Raw genomic sequence first — 19,938 nt, 5'->3', positions numbered from 1 at the left:
CTAAGTACTTATATATTATTTTATTAACTGCATACACACAATCTGTTCACCACCAACCAAAGACAAGGAGGATAGTAAATACAGCAGGAATCGTATCAAGATTCAGCAAGATCTTAATAAGCTAGAATAATGGGCAGAAATCAGCAAGATGAATTTCAATAATGTCAAGGCCTTAATTTAAGTAGGATAAATTATAGGCATAAGCATACAATGGGAGAAGTCATACTAGGTAGTAATACAAGTGAAAAGAGCGTGGGGGACTTAAAGGCTGGACATCAGCCAACAGTATGTTCAGCTACAAAAAAGGCAATACAGGTAGCCCTTGACTTATATTCATTTAGTGACCATTTGAAGTTACAATGACACTGAAAAAAAATGACTGATTACCATTTTTCATACTTTTGGGAAAGGACACTGTCAGACTGTAATGTATCTAGGAGAGAGCATGCAAGATGGTAAGGAATCTAGAAGGTTAGTGAGAAGTGCAGCTGGAAGCTTTGACTATGTTTAGCCTGGAGAAGAGCAGATTGCAGAGAGACATCATAGTTTGTTCTTTCAGGCACAGGGGTCTAAATTGCAGGGAAGCAAATTTTGATATCTAAAAAAATGTCCTACTAATATGCATGCTCAACAACCAAAGGGGATGGTGGTGTGAACTATTCTTCTATTTAAGCAGGAGCTAGATGGCCATCTGTTAGGGATACCATAATAGTGGGTTCCTTCACAGTCCAAGGGTTGGATCAGATGAGTCCATGAGAATTCAGCTTCTAATAAAGAAATAATTTCCCCAGGGCTTTTCCCAATCCTTACATTCTATGATCATTTCAGATAGTTTAAAGCAATATAGGTGGCCCCTGACTTATGACTACAATGTACAATGAAATCGTAAGTCGAGGACTTCAAAAGTGCAAAGATGACAAGGAGGCTGGAAGCTAAAACATATTAAGAACAGTTGCAGGAATTGGGTATGTCTAGTTTAGTAAAAAGAAGGGCAAGGGGCAACATGATAGCAGTGTTCCAATGTTTGAGGGACTGCCAAAAAGAAGAGGGGAGGTCAACCTATTTTCAAAGCAGCTGAAGGCAAGACAAGAAATAATGTTTGAAAACTAACCAAGGAGAAAAGCAACCTAGAACGAAGGAGAAATTTCCTGACAGTAAGAATCATAAACCAGTGGAACAGCTGGCCTTTAAAAGTTGTGGCTGCTCCATCACTGGAGGCTTTTAAAAAGAGACTGGAACGTCTGAAATGGTGTAGGGTCTCCTGCTTGAGCAAAGGGTTGCATTAGAAGACCTCCAAAGTCCCCTCCAACTCTGTTATTCTGTTAATTGACCCCAGAATTTCTGTTGCTAAGCCAGACATTTGTTAAGTGAGTTTTACCCTATTTTACGACCTTTCCTGCCACACTCGTTAAGTGAATCACTACGCTTGTTCAGTTAGTAGCACTGTGAATCTGGCTACCCTGTTGATTTTGCTTGTGAGAAGGTCACAAAAGGTGATCACATGACCCCAGGACATTGCAACTGTCATAAATGAGTTGGTTGCCAAGCATTTGAATTTTGATCGTGAGGATGCTGCAATGCTCATAAGTGTGAAAGATGGTCATAAGTCACTTTTTTCAGTACGTTTAACTTTAAATGGTCACTAAATGAACTGCTGTAAATCAAGGACTACATGTATCTTAGTTTAAGTGCTCTTATTTTAATATAGAAGAAAGTTTGAAAATGATTCTTGCAGTACTGGGAGAAAGTATGTGGATCATGAAAGACAGAGCAACGGGGACTACAATTCTATGAACATTTACTTAAAGTAAGCTGCATTTTAAAAAAAATTTCCCTTGAAAGTAAACCACATGAATTATTGGGGACCATTTGCAGAGCAAAGTAATTTGTTCTCCCCTAACCCCAGATTTTTTTCTATCACATCTACTTTAGCACCTAATTAATATTAACTTTATTAAAATAATGAGAACAAAACTTGATGATTTGGGATTTTCATGGGCAGAAGAAAAAGCGGAGATTGGTAACCCTATAAAGTGAAAAAATAACACTATCTAAAATGGTCTAAAACATAATATTAAGTTGTATTTCCTGGAACTCTTAGATTCCACAAGCAACATTCAGGGATTCCAGTGACAGATTCTGTTTAAATTGTATTACTGTAATATTGATTGTAATGTTTTGTTCTAATAAAATATGTAATGTGAAACATATTTATTGATAAATTCCTCATTTATTTTTCACATTGAGAAGAGTTCAAACCCAAAGTTTGAAGACTATTGTTCTAAGACATTGTTTCTCAACCTCATCAACTTTAAGATGTATGGACTTCAACTATCAGAATTCCCCAGCCAGTGGTCACTCAGGTATACAACTGTCTGTGATCAAAGAATTAATAGCAAGGTTAGGACAGCCACAACCCATGAACATTTAAGTGCAGGTGGAATTTTTCTAAGACATAGATAACATTTTCACCTTTCAGTCTCTCCACTTACTGCCATTTGATCTTGATGGATAGAAACCCAGCGTTTGTATCACCTATCAACTACAAGAAAATAAAACAAAACTATGTCTGAACGCTAAAACAAAAGTTTCCTGCTCTGTAGTTCTTCCATAATTATGGAAAAACAAGGCTCCACAGTGTCAGAATACATTGCAGAGAAATCTGTATCTTACTTTGTTACTAATTTAGGCCTACCACATCTGGCTTGCAAAACTCTGGAGGCCTAGTAGTAGATGGCAAGAAAAAAGGGACTTTCTCCAGTATTTCTATTTAATCTTATCTTCTTTAAAACAAGCAAAAGAGTAAATTAATGTGCAACATGAAACTACAGAACGATCAATTTGATTTTGCATAACATGGCATCTGAATCCAGCCACTGTTGTTTGTAAATCCCTTAATATGTTCTATGAATTCAGCCACCATGGCTTACAATAAACTATGAAAGTCCAACATATGAAATCAGTAAACATCTATCAAATACTGATCTTTAAGTCAATACAAAATGTTGTACTGTTACTCTGCAAGTGGAGGGAGAGCTATGTTTGTTTCTGAATAGCCACTGTTCAAATTTACTAGTTTGTTATTACACAAGTTCGAGTTTTACACCTTCGACATTCTTTTGATACAGCATTACCTTTCCATTACATCCTGCATGTTGAAAAACACATCATTACAGCGTTTTTCACATTCCTCGAGTGGGTTGTGATCTGAAAGTGTGCGCACTAAGTCTTACATCTCCCTGCTAATATAGAAATGCAGACAAGAAATACTTTTGCAATTAAAGTCAGAGATGCTCCAATGCAAATTCAGACCCTATAGAAACATGCCTCTCTACTTGAGGAAGGTAGAAGAACAACTGTATTAAAAAGAGCTATTTCCAAGCAGACTGGGGTATTTCATGACTCACCAGCTGGTGCTGAGAGTTGAACTGCAGCAGAGGCCGCCTGTTCCCTCCCCTCTGGAAGGATTTCTCTGGCCCCTTAGACGTCCGCGGCCGCTCCTGCCGCCGCCTCCGCCTCTGCCTCTTTCCTTTCCTTCCTACTCTTTTCGAAACTCAGGGAAAGGATAGAAACTTCACAAAAAATAGCAACTAAAGAAACTGGGTTTGAACTTTCTCTCGCTGCGCTTCTTTTGCATTTTCAGATCTCACCAAATGCTAACTCCGCTCCGTGCAAGATGAAGTTAGCCTGCATCTTCCTTATTTTCCTATTTCAGGACTGTTTTTTAATAAAGAGGGTTCTCGCTCAGGGATCACAAATATCCAACAGAGTAATAGCCTTCCAAGGTAAGAGAATATGTTTCTATGGTTCTGGTTTCTCCAGATATGCCTGCTTTAATGGACTGAAAGAATGAAGCTGTTAATCGTAACCCAACTCCACCTTTGCCGTATTCTTTCAGTACAGATTTTTGATCGTGATATTTTGTTTAAACTTTTACTTACATATGAATTTGACAAACAGAAAATTAGATGCAGGGTAGCAATGTGCATCCCACCATGGTAAGTAAAGAATATTCGAGGTGCAGTTTTTGGAGAGAGGGAAAGAACTTTCGGTGTCCCGCTGTAATATAAATAAATGCGAGCTATATCTAAAGAGCTACATGTAAAGAATATGCGTTTGGTAGGCATTCCAAAATATAAGCAATATGCGTGCTTTGCAAGATTTTTATTTCAGTGATCAACTGAACTGCCACGGCAAGTAATTTTAATAATACCTTATGCTGAAGAAATAGGCAGAACTGATAAGCAAAATAAAGAGCATTATTTTATAGAACAAAAAAAAATCTCCTTTAAAAACAATGCAGGAAAATGACCAGTTTTGAATTATGGATAGTAAAGTAAAAAGGGGAAGGAAAGAGAATATTTCTATCCTTGTTGGAAATTAAAATGTCCCAAATATAAAGTCAAAGGAGTAGAGAAGAGATAATTAAGAAGAATGTTTTTCTATAAGTACATTTTTAAAAAGTACATTTAAAATAGTCAATGTGTAACTTGCCATATTTGAGTAACTACTGCAAATTTTCATTTGAGAAGTCAACTTTTTCACTGGAATATGTGATTTTTACCTGCTGATTTTGAAGGTTGTGAATTTTGTGATCAGATTGTAATAGGCCACCCATGTATGCAAACATAATTTTCAATGCCTAGGATTTTGCCATGCTGAGAGGGCAATCAGCATATATAGCCCCAATTCGATCCTCCATTGGTAGGTCTCTACCCATATTAACATCCCCATAATTCTAGTGGTTGTGTCAATTATGTTTGATGCTGGAGGTGAAATTACATTCTCTTAAATTATATAGAGTTATATCCTTCAAATTGGTTTTCTTCACTTTCCCTGTGTTTCCAAAGCTCCTTGTGTTATTGCCTGCATACCTCGATGCATTCTCTTGCAAATATATTAATAGATTATGTAGTGATTATTCTCCTACCAGTTTTCTAAGAGTGGAGTGGGGCTAAGAGACCCTGGTTTGTCTAGGCCACAAAGTGATCTCAGAGCAAAAACAAGTCTATATAATTTGTTGCTGAGGTTGCATTAGTAAGTAAGCCACAAAGAACAAAGGAGATCTTAGTTTTGAATAAATCTGCGGTGTTCTGTGACTACAGCTTCCTTCCATATATATAACCTGATACATTGAAAACTTTCTGATGAATCTTTTAATGTAAACATGTTAACATTTTATTTCTAAACTACCTATTTCTAAATTTTAACAGATTGCCCGGTGGATTTGTTTTTTGTCCTGGATACCTCTGAGAGCGTTTCCTTAAGGGTAAAACCTTTTGGGAGAGCCAATGTTGACAAGATCAAAGCATTCACTAATCTATTCATTGATAAATTAAATGACAGGTACTTATTGTATACTCAAGTTTCTTGAATGTGGAGGTTATTGTAAAAAACATTATTATACTGATTTGGAAAGCTATTTTTCTTGGCTACCCTGTCTTTTCTCTCTCTCTCTCTGTCTCACACCTCCAACATGCATAGACATGCACAGGAAGAAGAAATAGTGATTTCTAGAGAGGCCATCTTGAAAATTAAAATGGGCCTACAATGTCTGGGCAATCAGAGACTGCTAAAGCCTGCACAGAACTTTTGGATGGATATTAATATTTTTGAATAACCGTAAAAGGATCTGACATTTTCCTAAGAATTAGAATAAGCAGTACTTTTGCATTCATTTTACACTCTAATTAGCAAATAATAATGATAGTGTTCCTTCTAAAAATGTTTCTTCAAAAAATTCCCTAGTCATTAGGTTTCATTTATTTTACAGGGTTTGCTGTTTCCACTGATTGATAAAAACCCACACCCAAGGAAAACTTTTTTTTGCATATATTCCTGGGCCAATCTTTTTACTGTTGCAGTTCCTTTCTGAATTGGAAGTTGTGCTGAAAAATGTTCAAGGGAGCTGAATGTTAAAGTCAGGAGGCAACAATAGAAATAATTTTTAAAAGGCAATTGTGGTAGAAATTCCAATATCGTATATTTTAAAATAGTATATTTGAAAACAGAACCCTGTTTTGGATTTGGCCAGATCCTGATCCCACAACCCTAACTAGCTTATTATTTATTTTTTCACTATCTAGGTGACCCACATAGTATTGAAATGCAAGAAACCCAGCTCAAAATTTTAAAAAATATATTGCTGCATTATGAGAAGAAGCAATCTTTCTCCAAATTGTATTTGGACCTTCCACAAGTTTATCGACAATTTTTATGCTTCTTTGGGCTGAATAAAGGCAGTGTGTCTACAAAACATTGCTCCTATGTTTTAATGTTTACTTTTTGAGTGTCAGGGGAGGAAAGGAATGAGATGAACAACTAAAAGAGGTAGAACAGTTCTGGGGAGTACACAGATGGAGCAACCAGAGGCAAAGGTGGCGGTAGATACTTATCAGATATCTGTCTGCTTCTCTGGTGACTGGAACAGACCTAAAGCTTTGGCAAGAAAAGAGACAAAAATGTTAGGGGACCATTTTTTTAGATGAAAAAGATCTGAATTATCTTTTCTACTGGTGTGAAGAAAACTTCTGAATAGGATCAAGCAAATGAACCATTCTACTACCATCAGTCTGGTTCTGTGCTGCAAAAGCTAAGACTACAGAAATCAAGCAAAGTCTTATTTTTCCCCACTCAGGAAGAAACGGTCACAAAATAGCAATCTAAACACCACTACAGAACTCCAACCACAATGATTAGATGCTACTAGCATTTGATGGAGCCTGTACTGTAGTCCTATTGACGAATCTCCGCAGATGCTTCCTGTATGGGCTTAGCTGCAGTGGACAGAATCATGTATGGAATAGGGTGATTTGGCCTTGCAGTGGTAGAAATAAAATAGGCTATTACCTATTTTCGTCATTGCTAATGCTAAAGATGGGATGCATGTTCCCTGGGAATATCACATCATTGCTGAAGTTCTGCCTCATTGTGGATCCTCAAAAGCTAAGAAAAGTTTCTTTACTTGCAGAATGATTGCTGGAAGCCATTTCATTATAGAACTGAAAATATAGGCTGCTGTTGGAAAACCAACAGAATCCGGCCAATACGCAATATCATCTGATTTAAATTGAGGAGGGGGTTCATTCCTGTGGAATGAACTGGTTTAGTTCTATAACATCCATGTTCTTCATCCATATTCACTGTTCTGATATGTTCTACTTTCTCATTTTCTCAGATTCCTGTTTACTAGGAATCTGCTAAAACAAATAATACTTTACTATTACTGAGGCAAAAAGCATATCTAGGGAAAAAGGGATACATTCTTCCCACTCATTCCCTCCCTCTTCTTTTTACAGATACTATCGGTGTGACCGAAATCTCGTGTGGAATGCAGGTGCCTTACATTACAGTGATGAGGTGGAACTGATCAAGAAACTTACCCGGATGCCCAGTGGGCGAGCGGACTTGAAGAACCGCGTGTCCTCAGTAGAGTCTATTGGGAAAGGCACCTATACTGACTGTGCCATTAAGGCAGGGCTGGAAGAACTACTCATTGGGTAAGTGGAAACCATAATTCTCATTGCACCAATAGAGAGCAGGAAAAATGTGTTTGGAAGTCCACGCACCTTTAGAAGACAGAGACCTTAAGCATTGATACCATCATTCTAACCCTAGAGGCCCAGCAACTATAGTAAACAAGAGACTTAAGAGAGAATTCCAACTACAGTATATTCTTGCAAAAAAAACAACAACCCATAGTGTTTGAATATGTGAGCTTGCTCCATCATAGGAGGTTTTACAAAAAGGATTGGACAAGACAGCCATTTGTTTAGTTTAGTTTACTTTACTTCATTGTCATTACACCTTGTACAACAAAATTAAATACCATCTTCAGTATACATTATGACTGAAAATAAACACAAACACACATCTTTCACATTCTATACATTAAATTGAAAACCCCTGATGTTGCATTAATTTTGCACTATACAGTAGAATTCAGTAGAGTTACTATCCTGGGATAGAAGCTGTTTTTCAGCCTATTTGTCCTTGTTTTTATAGTACTGTCTGCCAGAAGGTAATAGTTCAAGAAAAAGGGTGCCCAGGATGAGATGAATCTTTGAGAATGTTTCAAACTTTCTTAAGGCAGCAGGAGCTATAAAACTGTTCCAAAAAGGGGAAAGAGCAACCAATGATCTTCTGGGCAAGAATGTCAAGAATGATATAGAGTTTCCTGCTTGAGCAGGATTAGGTTGGACTCCAAAGTTCCTTCCAGCTCTTATTCTGTTATTCTGTTGTATGGGGAAAAGCTTGGGGTACTTTACATAGTATTTGTTTTACAAAACTTTAATTTTTATCAGTACCAGTTTTTATGTTTTTAATGTACTTGCATCCCCTTCACTCTTACACACTATAGATAACTACCAATCCCTTGGAAATGTCAAAATCATTTGACCCTAGATGATCCTAAGAAGATGTCCCCTAAAGGATCATTGGGGGGCCAGGCCTGGGCAAGCACAACCTAAGCTGAAATTGGCTCTTTTGGAGCAGAAGGGGGCAAGATGGAAAATAAATTTAATATAGAAATTTTAAAAATGCAGGAAGGGCAGATGTTTTGCACATTTCCACAAACCTTTTGCAGGAGCTGAAATCAAGAATTTCAGTGTTTACATTGAAGTGTTTACCTTAATATGTCATGTTTCAAGGTAAGCAGCAAGATGTCTCTGTATCCATAAATCTCATCTGTAGCAAGATGAGAATTATTTTTTAATTGTTAAGATGGATGCATACAACCATAAATAGAAATAATCACATACATATTTTCCATCACATTTGTATTCTTCCCAGCAAAATTACCGTATATACTCGAGTATAAGCCGAGTTTTTCAGCCCATTTTTTGTGCTGAAAAAATCCCCCTCGGCTTATACTCGAGTCAGATTCCCTCTGAAAAAAAATGGTGTGAAGCTCCGGAGCTGGGCAGGCGCTTCCCTGCTTCCGTGTTTCCTTTGCAACTTTTAAGCATGGGGGTAATCGGAAGCAGAAAAGTTCTTGCATGAGGATATATTTTTCTTTTTTAACTGTTTTTAGGGGGAAAGACCCACCGTCATGTGAGAATACTCAGACACGAAATCTATCCACCCGAAAATAAGTGTGTGTGGGGGGATTTTAACAGAGGGAAGATGTAGGGAGAAGGCAAAGCGACGGAAGATCCTTCAGGGGAACTGAGGGGAGACTCACCTTGGTCCAGATGAGCCCCTTCCCGCCCTAAAGGAAGCAAGGGCAGGCAAGCCCCACTTCACAGACTCTGTCCGTCCTCGCTCCCACCCAAAGCGCTTGCCTTTCCCTTCCCGAGGCGACGCGGGACTGGGGCCGCACCGGCGGCAGCAACTCCCAACAGCCCCAGCCGGACACCTGAGCGGAGCCCGGGCGGAATTGCCTGTTGCCGCCATGGGCGCCGGCTGCGTGCGCCCGGCTGCCCAAGTAAAGAACATGGCGGCGCCGGACCATCGGAGAAGCGGAGCAAAGCCGAAGACCAGCAGCCGCCTCCTCGGCGCAGAAAGCCTCCCCAACCAGCCGGCCGGTCTCCTCCTCCTCGGCCACACAGAACAAACAGGCAGAGAAGGAGGAGAGCAGCTGGCCAGCCGGGGAGGCCTCCCGTGCTGCGAAAGAGGCAGCCAACGATGTCCGGCGCTGTCCTGCTCCACACGCTGGCTGCTCGGACTTGCCGGGCCCGGCACATAGAACAGGGCGGTGCGGATGTTGGAGAAGCCGAGCAGAGCCGAAGCGACCTCGGCTCGCATTGTTTTCTGAGCCCGCGAGCCTAGAGCCAGGGCGCTTTCATTGCACGGCGGAGCTTCTTGTCTCGGGAAAAACTGGGCGTCGTTGCTGCCCCCTGAGGAGGGCGATTCTGGGCTGCGCGATTGGGGGACTTCGTGGCTTTGGGTGGGTGGGTGGGTGGGTGGGAGTGAGGACGGACGGAGTCTGTGAAGCGGGGCTTGCCTGCCCTTGCTGGCTGCCTCTGCTTCCTTAGGGCGGGAAGGGGCTCATCTGGACCAAGGGTGAGTCTCCCCTCAGTTTCCCTGAAGGATCTTCCGTCGCTTTTGCCTTCTCCTACATCTCCGCTCAGGTGTCCAGCTGAGCCCCAGCCCGTCGGGAGTTGCTGCCGCCAGTGCGGCTCTGGTCCCAGCGTTGCCTTGGGAAGGGTGGGGCAAAACCAGGAGCTGCTGAGCCTGAGCCTCCGGTGCCACTGCTGCTGTTGCAAGCGCTGCCGCGGCTCTTCCTTTTGCCTTTCCCTTCCCGAGGCGCGACGGGACTGGGGCGCGCCGGCGGTAGCGACTCTTGACTCAGGGGCCTCGAGGAGGAGAAGAGAGTGACTCCTGCCTCCGCTGTCATCATCATCTTCTTCTTTTGGGTTAGTGAATCAATTAAACCTTTCATGATAGTGAGATCGTTTCCCAAATTAATTATTTTTATTTTTGAAATTTACCAGTAGCTGCTGCATTTCCCACCCTCGGCTTATACTCGAGTCAATAAGTTTTCCCAGTTTTTTGTGTAAAATTAGGTGCCTCGGCTTATATTCGGGTCGACTTATACTCGAGTATATACGGTATGTTTTTAAATGGAAAACCCAGGTAGTCTTTCATGGAGGAAGCAGTTTTCATGTTAGCTTTTATATGTGAGTCAGTGAATGAAATTGACTTTTTTTTCTGTTAAAAAAGAAAACATCCATGTCCTGGGTGAAATGTTGAGCTGGAATGTGTTCCATCTCTGCATGTATGTGTTTATCTATTCGCAAATTAAATATTTGTCCTTGGTCTAATATTACTTAGTGATCTGGATTTCTTTTAGTTCGGGGAGAGGAGTCTATTTTTGTTTTCTGTTTAAACTACAACAAAATTATGCATAATTTAACAAAACGTTATCATTTTCTGAAAGTTGTAGGAGCAAATAAAACTGTTACAGTTATAAGTGTGTGTGTGTGTGTGTGTATCCATACATGGAAAATTGGAGGAGAAAACACTCAGATACTTGAAATATCTCTATTAATTTTAAGACTGGAAAGAAATGACTATCATATATTAGGTGACTATGGAACTAGCTATATCTGTAATAGTACTATAAAATAATAGTAACTGAGATTACAATGTATGAAGAACTAAGTATCTGCATGTACTTTTGCAACTGAATACTATCGTGTTTTCCCAAAAATAAGACCTATCCCAAAAATAAGCCCTGGTCTGATTTTTAAGTGTGCACCTAATATGTGCCCTATCCCAAAAATAAGGCCTAATGAAGGGATGTGTGGCCAGTACAGGAGGCAGCGAGTGTCCATGGGCTGATGGCGTCTGGCAACAGCTGCAGCCTGTTCAGTGCAGGTGAGCTGATTATCTGTCCAAGCAGCAGGTGGAGCAGAGGCAGGGGGAGACGCATGACCTGGATGCATGGCAGAGGCTGCAGAAAAGCAGAGAGTTGAGAGGCCAGACCAGTGGGCAGCCACGGGAGGCTCTATGGGATGGCACTGGCAGCAGAGGCGCGGGGGATGGGAAGGCAGGTGAGCCATGGGAAAGCTGAGTGAGAGTCAGTGGGCCAGAGCAAGTGGACAGCCACAGGGAGCTTGTCTCCACTTGCTGCAGTGCCACTGTGCTGAGACGAGCCTTTTGCAGCTGGCAACCCGCTCTGGCTGACCAACTTTTGGCTTTCCTGCGGCCCGCGCGGTGCGTCCAGATTGCCTGTCTCCCCCCCTTGTACCTCTGCCTCCGTCTACTGTTTGGATAGGGAATCAACACACCTGCGCTGCATGGTCTGTGCAGTCCAAGTGCACCAACCAAGGGGCCGGCGGGCTACAGCTGCCACCTCTTATCCGCGCTCCAGGGAGCGGGGTGCCCAGCTCGGCTGATCAGCCTGAAATCATGTTTTCCTGAAAATAAGCCCTAGTGCTTATTTTGGAGCCCCAAAAAATATAAGACCAGGTCTGATTTTTGGGGAAACACAATAGTATATCTCTCCTCATGCTGCAAAATCAGATTTAGATAGCATTCAGATAGACTTTTAAATATGAACTCTACTATGTCTTTCAAAATGACTTAAAATGTTTCATTGAGACTTCCACCCGGGGTGGGATTCTACCAGTTCGCACCTATTCACTAGAACCGGTTGTTAACGTTCTAAGCAGTTCAGAGAACCAGTTGTTAGAAGAAATTACTGGCCTAATCCTGTAAGGAAGGCAGGAAGGAAACATTCTGGTATTGCTTACAGAAACTGCCTCTCTGTTAACCCTTACTATATTCTTGGCAGGACTAAACTTCCTGTCTCAGGAACTTCTCTAGAGTTTTTTCCCCCTCCTTTGCTTGTGTGGAGTGACCATTCAAAGTTACAATGGCACTGAAAAAAGTGACTTATGACCATTTTTCACAATTATGACTGTTGCAGCATCCCCACAGTCATGAGAGGCCGGGTGAGGAGATGTGTGCCTCGATGTGAGTGATATTGAGTTGGCCACGCCCACCAACTAAGCCACGCCCACAGAACCGGTTGTTAAAAAAAATGAATCCCACACCTGCTTCCACCTCTGTACTGAGCATCACATGACTTCTGAAGGTTTCATTCTCCAGGGCAAACAAAGTTATAGCATAGTAAGGATCCACTTCAATCCATGGATTTGAACCTTGTCTTTCCGATGTAGTCCTTTCTCTCCATTGATACCTGTCAAGGCTGCCATCCCCCAACTACCTGTACTAGTTTTCTGAATTATTAGGTAGAAGCCCTTTTAGCTTTTACTTAAGATTTTACTGATATAACAGCAAATATTATCATTATTATGATTATTATGATTATTATCTCTTTTATTCATTAAACATTAAACATGAAACTCAGTCAACTGAACATTTAAAAATGTATCACAAATACCAGTAACTGCTGCTAATGGTTGATATGGATTGCTGCCAGTGTCCTAAGTATCAACCAAGTATCTTCTTAAACTATACGATGTTCCGAGTAGCACAGTTTTTGGCAGTTCTACTGGTGTTATTGCAGGAAGTTGCTATTTCTTGATTTGTTTTGTAAAATTCTTGGACATGATACCAAGTGCTTCTATGACAATGGGTATCACTGTTACAAGTTTCATCCATAACCGTGTAATTTCGATGGCAAGGTTGCAATATTTTGTGATATTATTATTATTATACACAAAAAATGACAGTGCACACAGGAAATGAGATAACTGTGATATTATTATTGTTGTTGTTGTTGGTATTATTAATCCCAGTTTTGCCTTATCTATCTCTCTGACTCTATGTTTCTGTGTCTGTCTTTGTCTCAGCTCAGGGCATAATACACTAGCAGAAAAGATAAAACTCCAGATCAACCATTTAGGATTGTGATGTGATGAGAGTAATATGGTTTGTTTTTCATTGGCTGATTTTAATTTTTTTTCAGCGGATCTCATCACAGGGAAAATAAGTATCTTATTGTGGTGACAGATGGACATCCCTTAGATGGTTACAAAGAGCCCTGTGGGGGACTGGAAGATGCTGCCAATGAAGCAAAGCACCAGGGGATCAAAGTGTTTGCTGTTGCTGTATCTCCAGACCATCTGGTATGAAATGTGTACACATGGATGATATTAGAGCAATCACTGTCAATCAATAGAGATTAGACCAGTGACAGCTCTTGCTTGGGGGATGTGCTTGTTCCTATGATTTTGCATAAGTTGCCAGCCACAGAAGTGGCGCTCTTTGCTCTAACCCTTGAATGTAATAATCAGAGATGCTGCCCTCTTTGTACAGTGTTTCCTAAAACTATATTGGTTCTGATTTAAGCTGGGTGAAAACAATAATTCAAAATGTGCTGATCTTAAAGGTGCAATATATCATACGCTTAATTATGCCAGGTCAGATAATGTACACATGCAAAAATGAATACAACCTTGTGTAATCTTTAAAAAGAGTTATTGGCAATTTTTATTAAATGGCTGCTCAGATATTTCAGTGAGTAGCAAACCTTCACACACACAAAAAGTTGATAGCTGTGGGTCAATCATTAAGAAAACTTTTCTATGCATTCTTTCAACTGACATGTGCTTCATTTGGCAGAAAGGAGCAGTAGGTATAGAAAATTGCAGAAAACATGCAAAGACATATATGGGTGCAAAGAAATTTTTTCAAGTATTACAATGAGTGCACATATGTTAGAATCTAAAGTTAGCTGCCCAAGTGCCTCTCCTCCCCTGCAGGAGGGGAGGAGGTCAGTACATCTCTTGGCATAGATAACTATAACCAAGCCTTACAACAACACAGATGAGTGGAATTATATTTGGATCTTCATGTAAAGATTACAGTACCAGCAGTCTGTGCAGCAATTCGATCAAGCTCATTGCTAAATTTACAAGCTGACATTGGAAAACATAGTTTTGATTTGGTTTATTTTATCCTAGGAATCCAGATTAAATGTGATTGCTACAGACCATGACTATCGTCGCAATTTCACAGCAACTGTACCACAAAGCGATATACCTAGAACAATTGACACCATCATTGAAATGATTGTGAGTCTTAGTGTTTCTTTTCTATTTACTAGATCTACTTGAAAAGAAGATATAAAAATACAGTAATATTCAAGTAGATGAGTTTTCTTCTGTCTGATTTGCTTTTGTACAGCAATAATTTTATATTTAAAGATATTTTCCTGCTGGGTAAATGTATCATGTATTGGATATGCTATCTTGATTATTTCTGCTCATTTTCTTCCTTATTCTTTCTTTCAGAAAGATAATGTGGAGCAAGTGGTGAGTTTTTTTGGTGCTCTTTTGTTCATTCAAAACATTTTTATGTTGTAAATTTTCTAATTTCTTGTCACTTATTTTTTGCTAGTAAACCTTGAGCTAATCATGCCAACGTTAATCTGAATGCCAGGATTCTCTCCTATTGCCTATGATTAAATTAGTAAGAAGGGAACAGCAAAATGTTTTTGTCCCAAGGAGTAGAAGGAAGAACCATATCTTGCACCAAATTTACAGCCCTTTGCTCAGATCACAAAGGAGGATTCAAAATCTTAGTCTCCTATTTAAAACTTAGCACTGATGTAAGCTCTGGAAAAATGTAAATATTCAAGAATTTAAATAGTTTTTAAAAGCTTATTTTATAAAAAGTGGAATTAGCAGCAAGTTAGTATTTATATCCATCTATTTGGGGGGGGGAGTATTTCTGAGTAAGTGTAGGCATTAAGCATGAATGGTCTTGGGCCGCAAGATTCGGCCAAAGAGAACTTGCGTAGTTTTCTACTAAAAACATTTCTTTGGCTGTTTGTCAACCTGATCCAGCTTCAACCTTCTAGTGCAGTAGACTGGTCTCAAAATGGAGGCTCCAACATGTGCTCAGTAACTCAAAAGTATGCCATCCTGGAGCTGAATGATAGTTTGCATTTTGCTCTAAAGTGTCTCATTTACACTGGCACTTGGCCCAGTCTAATGCATTCCCTTTTGTCACAAGTCATCAGATGTTTTCATCCTAAAGCAGAGAATAATGGAAACATAGCTGAACTTCTTAAGGCTATCTTTCCTCTTTTCTTACCATGCTGGATATTTGCATATTGACAGGTCCTACATCAACATAGAACATTTCTGAAGAGAAAATAGAGCAAATAGCAAAACAAACAATTTGATGTGATTATTATGTTGCCTTTTGTGTTTGTCCCCTGAAATAAATCCACACAACATTTTTCTTATATATTTTTAACTTAACACATTTAGGCATATCCAAGCAACCTAACTGTTGGTTTTTTTGTTGATGATTGTTCAAATGGACAGGAAACTAATCTAGAAGCTTCAACCAATTGCATTATGTCATATGGCACAGCCTCAGTTCCTGCTAGAACTCACCAGCATTGTGTGGGAAACTGTGTCTCAATTGTTCTAGCTTATTGAAAATGAAGGGATGAAGGAATGCTTTTAGATTAGAACAAAAGAGAAATGTACTCAATCTATAAAAATGTAAACTTGGTAACTCTTTTAAATGTGTCCTTTTTTTTTTGTCAACAGTGCTGTTCCTATGAATGTCAGGTGAGTGTTATTATCCTGACAGCCCAGCAGTATATAAAATTTTGCCTTTTACATTCCTGTGCTCTAATCCCAACTTTTGGTTGTTCTTTCTTAGCCTCCTCGAGGGCCTCAAGGGCACATTGGGGACCCAGGAGAAGAGGTGGGTGTTTTCCTCACATTATCAGTTCTGTAAGGCTACATTTAGATTGACTGCCAGGCATCTGGTATAATTTACTGTCACCTAAAAGTGGAAGGAGATGATTTATGGGGGCGAGAAGATCAGACATTTGCAAACGGCTCATAGCCATCTTACCACGGTTTCATGTGAGCAGCCCTTTGAATTGTTGTTCTGCTGATGATCAAACCCAGATCAAGAATGATAATTGCTGCCATTCAGTATTTAATTCTGAATGTATGAATCAGCCTGATGTAATCTGGCTAATGTACAGTTAAGCTCTGCCTATTTGAGTCCTCAAGTTCGGGGGCAGTCATGTGATCATATAGATCAGTGGTAGTCAACCTGGTCCCTACCACCCACTAGTGGGCGTTCCAGCTTTCATGGTGGGCAGTAGGGGTTTTGTCCCCTACTTTGTAAAACACCATTACTGTGGAACCGGTGGGCGGTTAGAGAAAACTTTACTATTAACAGAGATACAAAAGTGGGTGGTAGGTATAAAAAGGTTGACTACCCCTGATATAGATCTATGTTATCTGAACTATATCAATATGTTCATTCAAAATTTCATTTAAGAGTTGCCTTATGGACAAATGGCCTTGCATTTAAGAATAGAACCTTTGACTGAGAAGCTTATTTCTTTCAGGTTAGATTGCAACCTGAAAAGAACTGAAGCCAGCCAGTTCTCCCCTCTGTGAAATGACTAACTTGACACCTTCTACAGCGTGCACTTTTGTCAATAATAATACTTCATTCCAAGCCTTTTCCTGTCCATCCAATTGACAGAGACATCAGAAGCTATACAGTATTCACTTTCATTCTTCTCTACCCATAGACACAGCTATGCAAACCTTTTCATTCCAGATTACGGGAGTCCTTTCCTTAAAGCAGGGGTCCCTAAACTTGGCAACTTTAAGACTTGTGGACTTCAACTCCCAGAATTCTGGAAGTTGAAGTCCACAAGTCTTAAAGTTGCCAAGTTTGGAGACCTCTGCCTTAAAGGCTTCTCAGTTCCCATTACTACTTTCTTCTTGTTTATGTACCTGCTAACTCATATGTATAGAATAGTATTTGGGGGGAAAATAGTAGTTTCACATTTTGTAGAATTTTGTTAGACTTTTGTAACTATTTACTGTTGTTGTTTTGGAAATATTTGTAAAAAGTGAAAAGATACATTAAAAATTAATGTTATGTGTAGTGCAATATTTGGCATTTGCCCAACACTAAAGGGCGGTGTTGGACAAATGCCAAATATTGCAATACACTTGAAATTATCCTTTGGACTATGGCAAGAACATTCATAACAAAACTCCTTTTCTTCTGTGGTTTTTAAAAGCTAAACTTTACCTGAAATGTAAAGTTAAATGAAAATTGAAAATAGAACCTAATGCTTACTGATATTTTGTTTCAGGGAGAAAGAGGGAGACCTGGCTTGCCAGGAGAAAAAGGAGAAACTGGAGACCCCGTAAGTAGAAAATACATTTGACTTTGGATGGAAGTTACTCAAAGTAAAGCTGAATCTTATGTAATACTGAGTTTTTAATGTATATTCTGAATAAATATGGAGTATTTTCTTTTAGTTGGAGGGCTGCATTCCTCCCAAGGGACATTTTCTGTATGTGAAGACTTGTGAGATAACATTAATCAATTTTGCAGACACGCCATCTGTATGTCAGCATCTTCCTGAAATTGCAAATTGCCAATGAAGTTACAAGGAGGGGTGAGATTGAGCCTGTTTTCACCCATCCATTCTGTTAAAGCATCTCATGATTCTTTCTCAGATCATCAGTATTAGGTCTAGTACGCAGTGGTAGAATTTAATACACCACTACAATATAATAAAACTAGGGGACACTTCTATAATTTTCACAAAGAACTGTAATCTTCAATCTTCCGTAGTCTTCAAAAAGACCCTTATGTAAATCAGGAGATCACATCTGATAGGCACTAATACATTTGTCACTGAAGTGTTTTTGATAAGACAGAAAGCTTTAATCTGAAATTCTGAGAGCACTGAGCTAGTATGAATTCAAAAGAGTTACTTCTGAATAGACACATCTAAAATTGCATTATTAAAGAAACCAGGCTGGATCCAGCCATGAGTCTGTTCTACTTGTATATCTTAATCCAACTGTATATCAATCTGTTAAGATACATGCACAAATATGCTTTCACGTCTGTGTATGGGAAAGCAAGGATGGATTTCAAATCAAAGGACTTAAATGATTTAAACATATTGTAAGAAATTGTCAAAAATCCAATTAACACAAAATTATGGATAAAATTATTTTCCCTACAATCTTGAAAGAATTTCCCAAACAAGAACCGGATTTGAGTGCAATGGGATTTATTGTTTGAATGTTATTCTTTACCTAGGGAAAGCAAGGCGACCCAGGACCTATTGGCTACCAAGGGATGAAGGCAAGTATAGTTTCACTTATTGTTTTCTTGATTTTTTTTTCTCATAATTTTATTTATAATATATCTGACTTTTCCCTCTCCTTCTCATTTTTAGGGAGACAAGGGTACCCGAGGGGACAAGGTGAGTTGTGTTGATTAACAGTGCTACAAAAGCAAATGAATCTGTGTTGAATTATTGGGGGGCAGGAGGAGTCGGGACTCCAAAATTCAGTGTTAGAGTATGCCATGTCTAGGGCCAGTCAAAATATCACAAGATTTAGCCTTGATCTAGATGTGCATAATCTAGATCAAGGGGTGTGCATAAGCGCGCCTACGTGCCTGTCCTATTGTTTCTTTTTCTTCTCTTATTCGTATCCATTTCATGTATTCATAACCATGTTTATACTTATACCCGTTATCTAATAATCGCTTGACAAAATAAAATAAAATAATAAAATAAATGTACGCTATAAACCAAGTAAGGGGATATAAGAAATTTAAATTAATTTGGTTCTACTTGGAATTGTTTGGATTTGAGATTCCCACTGGAATTGTTGGGCAAAGAAAGAAATCTTGGATTCTATTTTTGCACATTTATATATTTGCTTATCAAATTTATATGGCCACCAATCTCACGAACAAGTGATTCTGGGCACTATACATTAAGGATAAAAACAATATATTAAAACAATAAGTTAAAAAAAAAATTAAACAAATTTTATTGATTTTCAAAAAACAATACACAAACAAACAAAACATAAAACATAAAAACATAAAACATCTTTTCTGAAAGCAGCTTGATCCCGGGTTACATCTCTTCGTACAGACACAAATTCAAATTCATGCTCATTTTATATACCATTCCATATCTTATTGCCATTTTACATTTTCTATATAGTTTCTCCCCTCTTTTAACTTTCTTAGTTTTATTTTATTTATCTCATCTCAGTTCAGATCATTATGTTTATTATTCTTTGTCTGTCCTGTTTCCAGCTATCTATTATCCTTTCTCTTTAAACAAAATTTCTCCTGTACACTAATTGGAGTATGACAAATTTATCTCTTTCCCCTAAATTTATAACACTTAATATAGTACATAATTTCCATTTGGATTCTGCTTAGTACATTCTACAGTTACACACTATATTTTTTTTAAAAAGTTATGAATATGTAATATAATTAAAACAACAATCCATACCAATTCAAATCTATCATTAATATTAATGTTCATTTAAATCTTGAACATTTTGCACATTACTTTTGAGTTAAATATCATATTTTTGTAGCACTTATTTTTGGCGATATAACACTTCATTTAAACTTGGGAAAAGCCTCCCTCCCCCCCCACCCCCCCCAACCCCCAAAGCCCCAACCCCCCCCCCCCCC

At 39.1% G+C, this 19,938-nt stretch overlaps 1 protein-coding gene across 1 annotated transcript in view; it reads left to right on the top strand.

Moving 5' to 3' along the window:
* Positions 1-3,454: 3,454 nt before the first annotated feature.
* COL6A1 (collagen type VI alpha 1 chain) overlaps positions 3,455-19,938 on the top strand; it is a 53,659-nt gene continuing 37,175 nt past the window's right edge. Inside the window, exons 1-11 of the mRNA XM_026679025.2 lie at positions 3,455-3,785; positions 5,214-5,346; positions 7,299-7,499; positions 13,379-13,538; positions 14,376-14,486; positions 14,706-14,726; positions 15,978-15,998; positions 16,093-16,137; positions 17,564-17,617; positions 18,529-18,573; positions 18,668-18,694. Of these exons, the coding sequence (XP_026534810.2) occupies positions 3,677-3,785; positions 5,214-5,346; positions 7,299-7,499; positions 13,379-13,538; positions 14,376-14,486; positions 14,706-14,726; positions 15,978-15,998; positions 16,093-16,137; positions 17,564-17,617; positions 18,529-18,573; positions 18,668-18,694 (927 nt within the window). The 5' untranslated portion in view covers positions 3,455-3,676. The remainder of the gene's footprint in view (positions 3,786-5,213; positions 5,347-7,298; positions 7,500-13,378; positions 13,539-14,375; positions 14,487-14,705; positions 14,727-15,977; positions 15,999-16,092; positions 16,138-17,563; positions 17,618-18,528; positions 18,574-18,667; positions 18,695-19,938) is intronic.

The sequence above is a fragment of the Notechis scutatus genome, chromosome 1 (assembly GCF_049901735.1).
Source record: "Notechis scutatus isolate UNSWTSFEM ecotype Mainland chromosome 1, rNotScu1.2, whole genome shotgun sequence".
NCBI lineage: Eukaryota > Metazoa > Chordata > Lepidosauria > Squamata > Elapidae > Notechis > Notechis scutatus.
The sequence above is the reverse complement of the archived record's forward strand: the minus strand, read 5'-3'. Positions and strand labels throughout refer to the sequence as shown.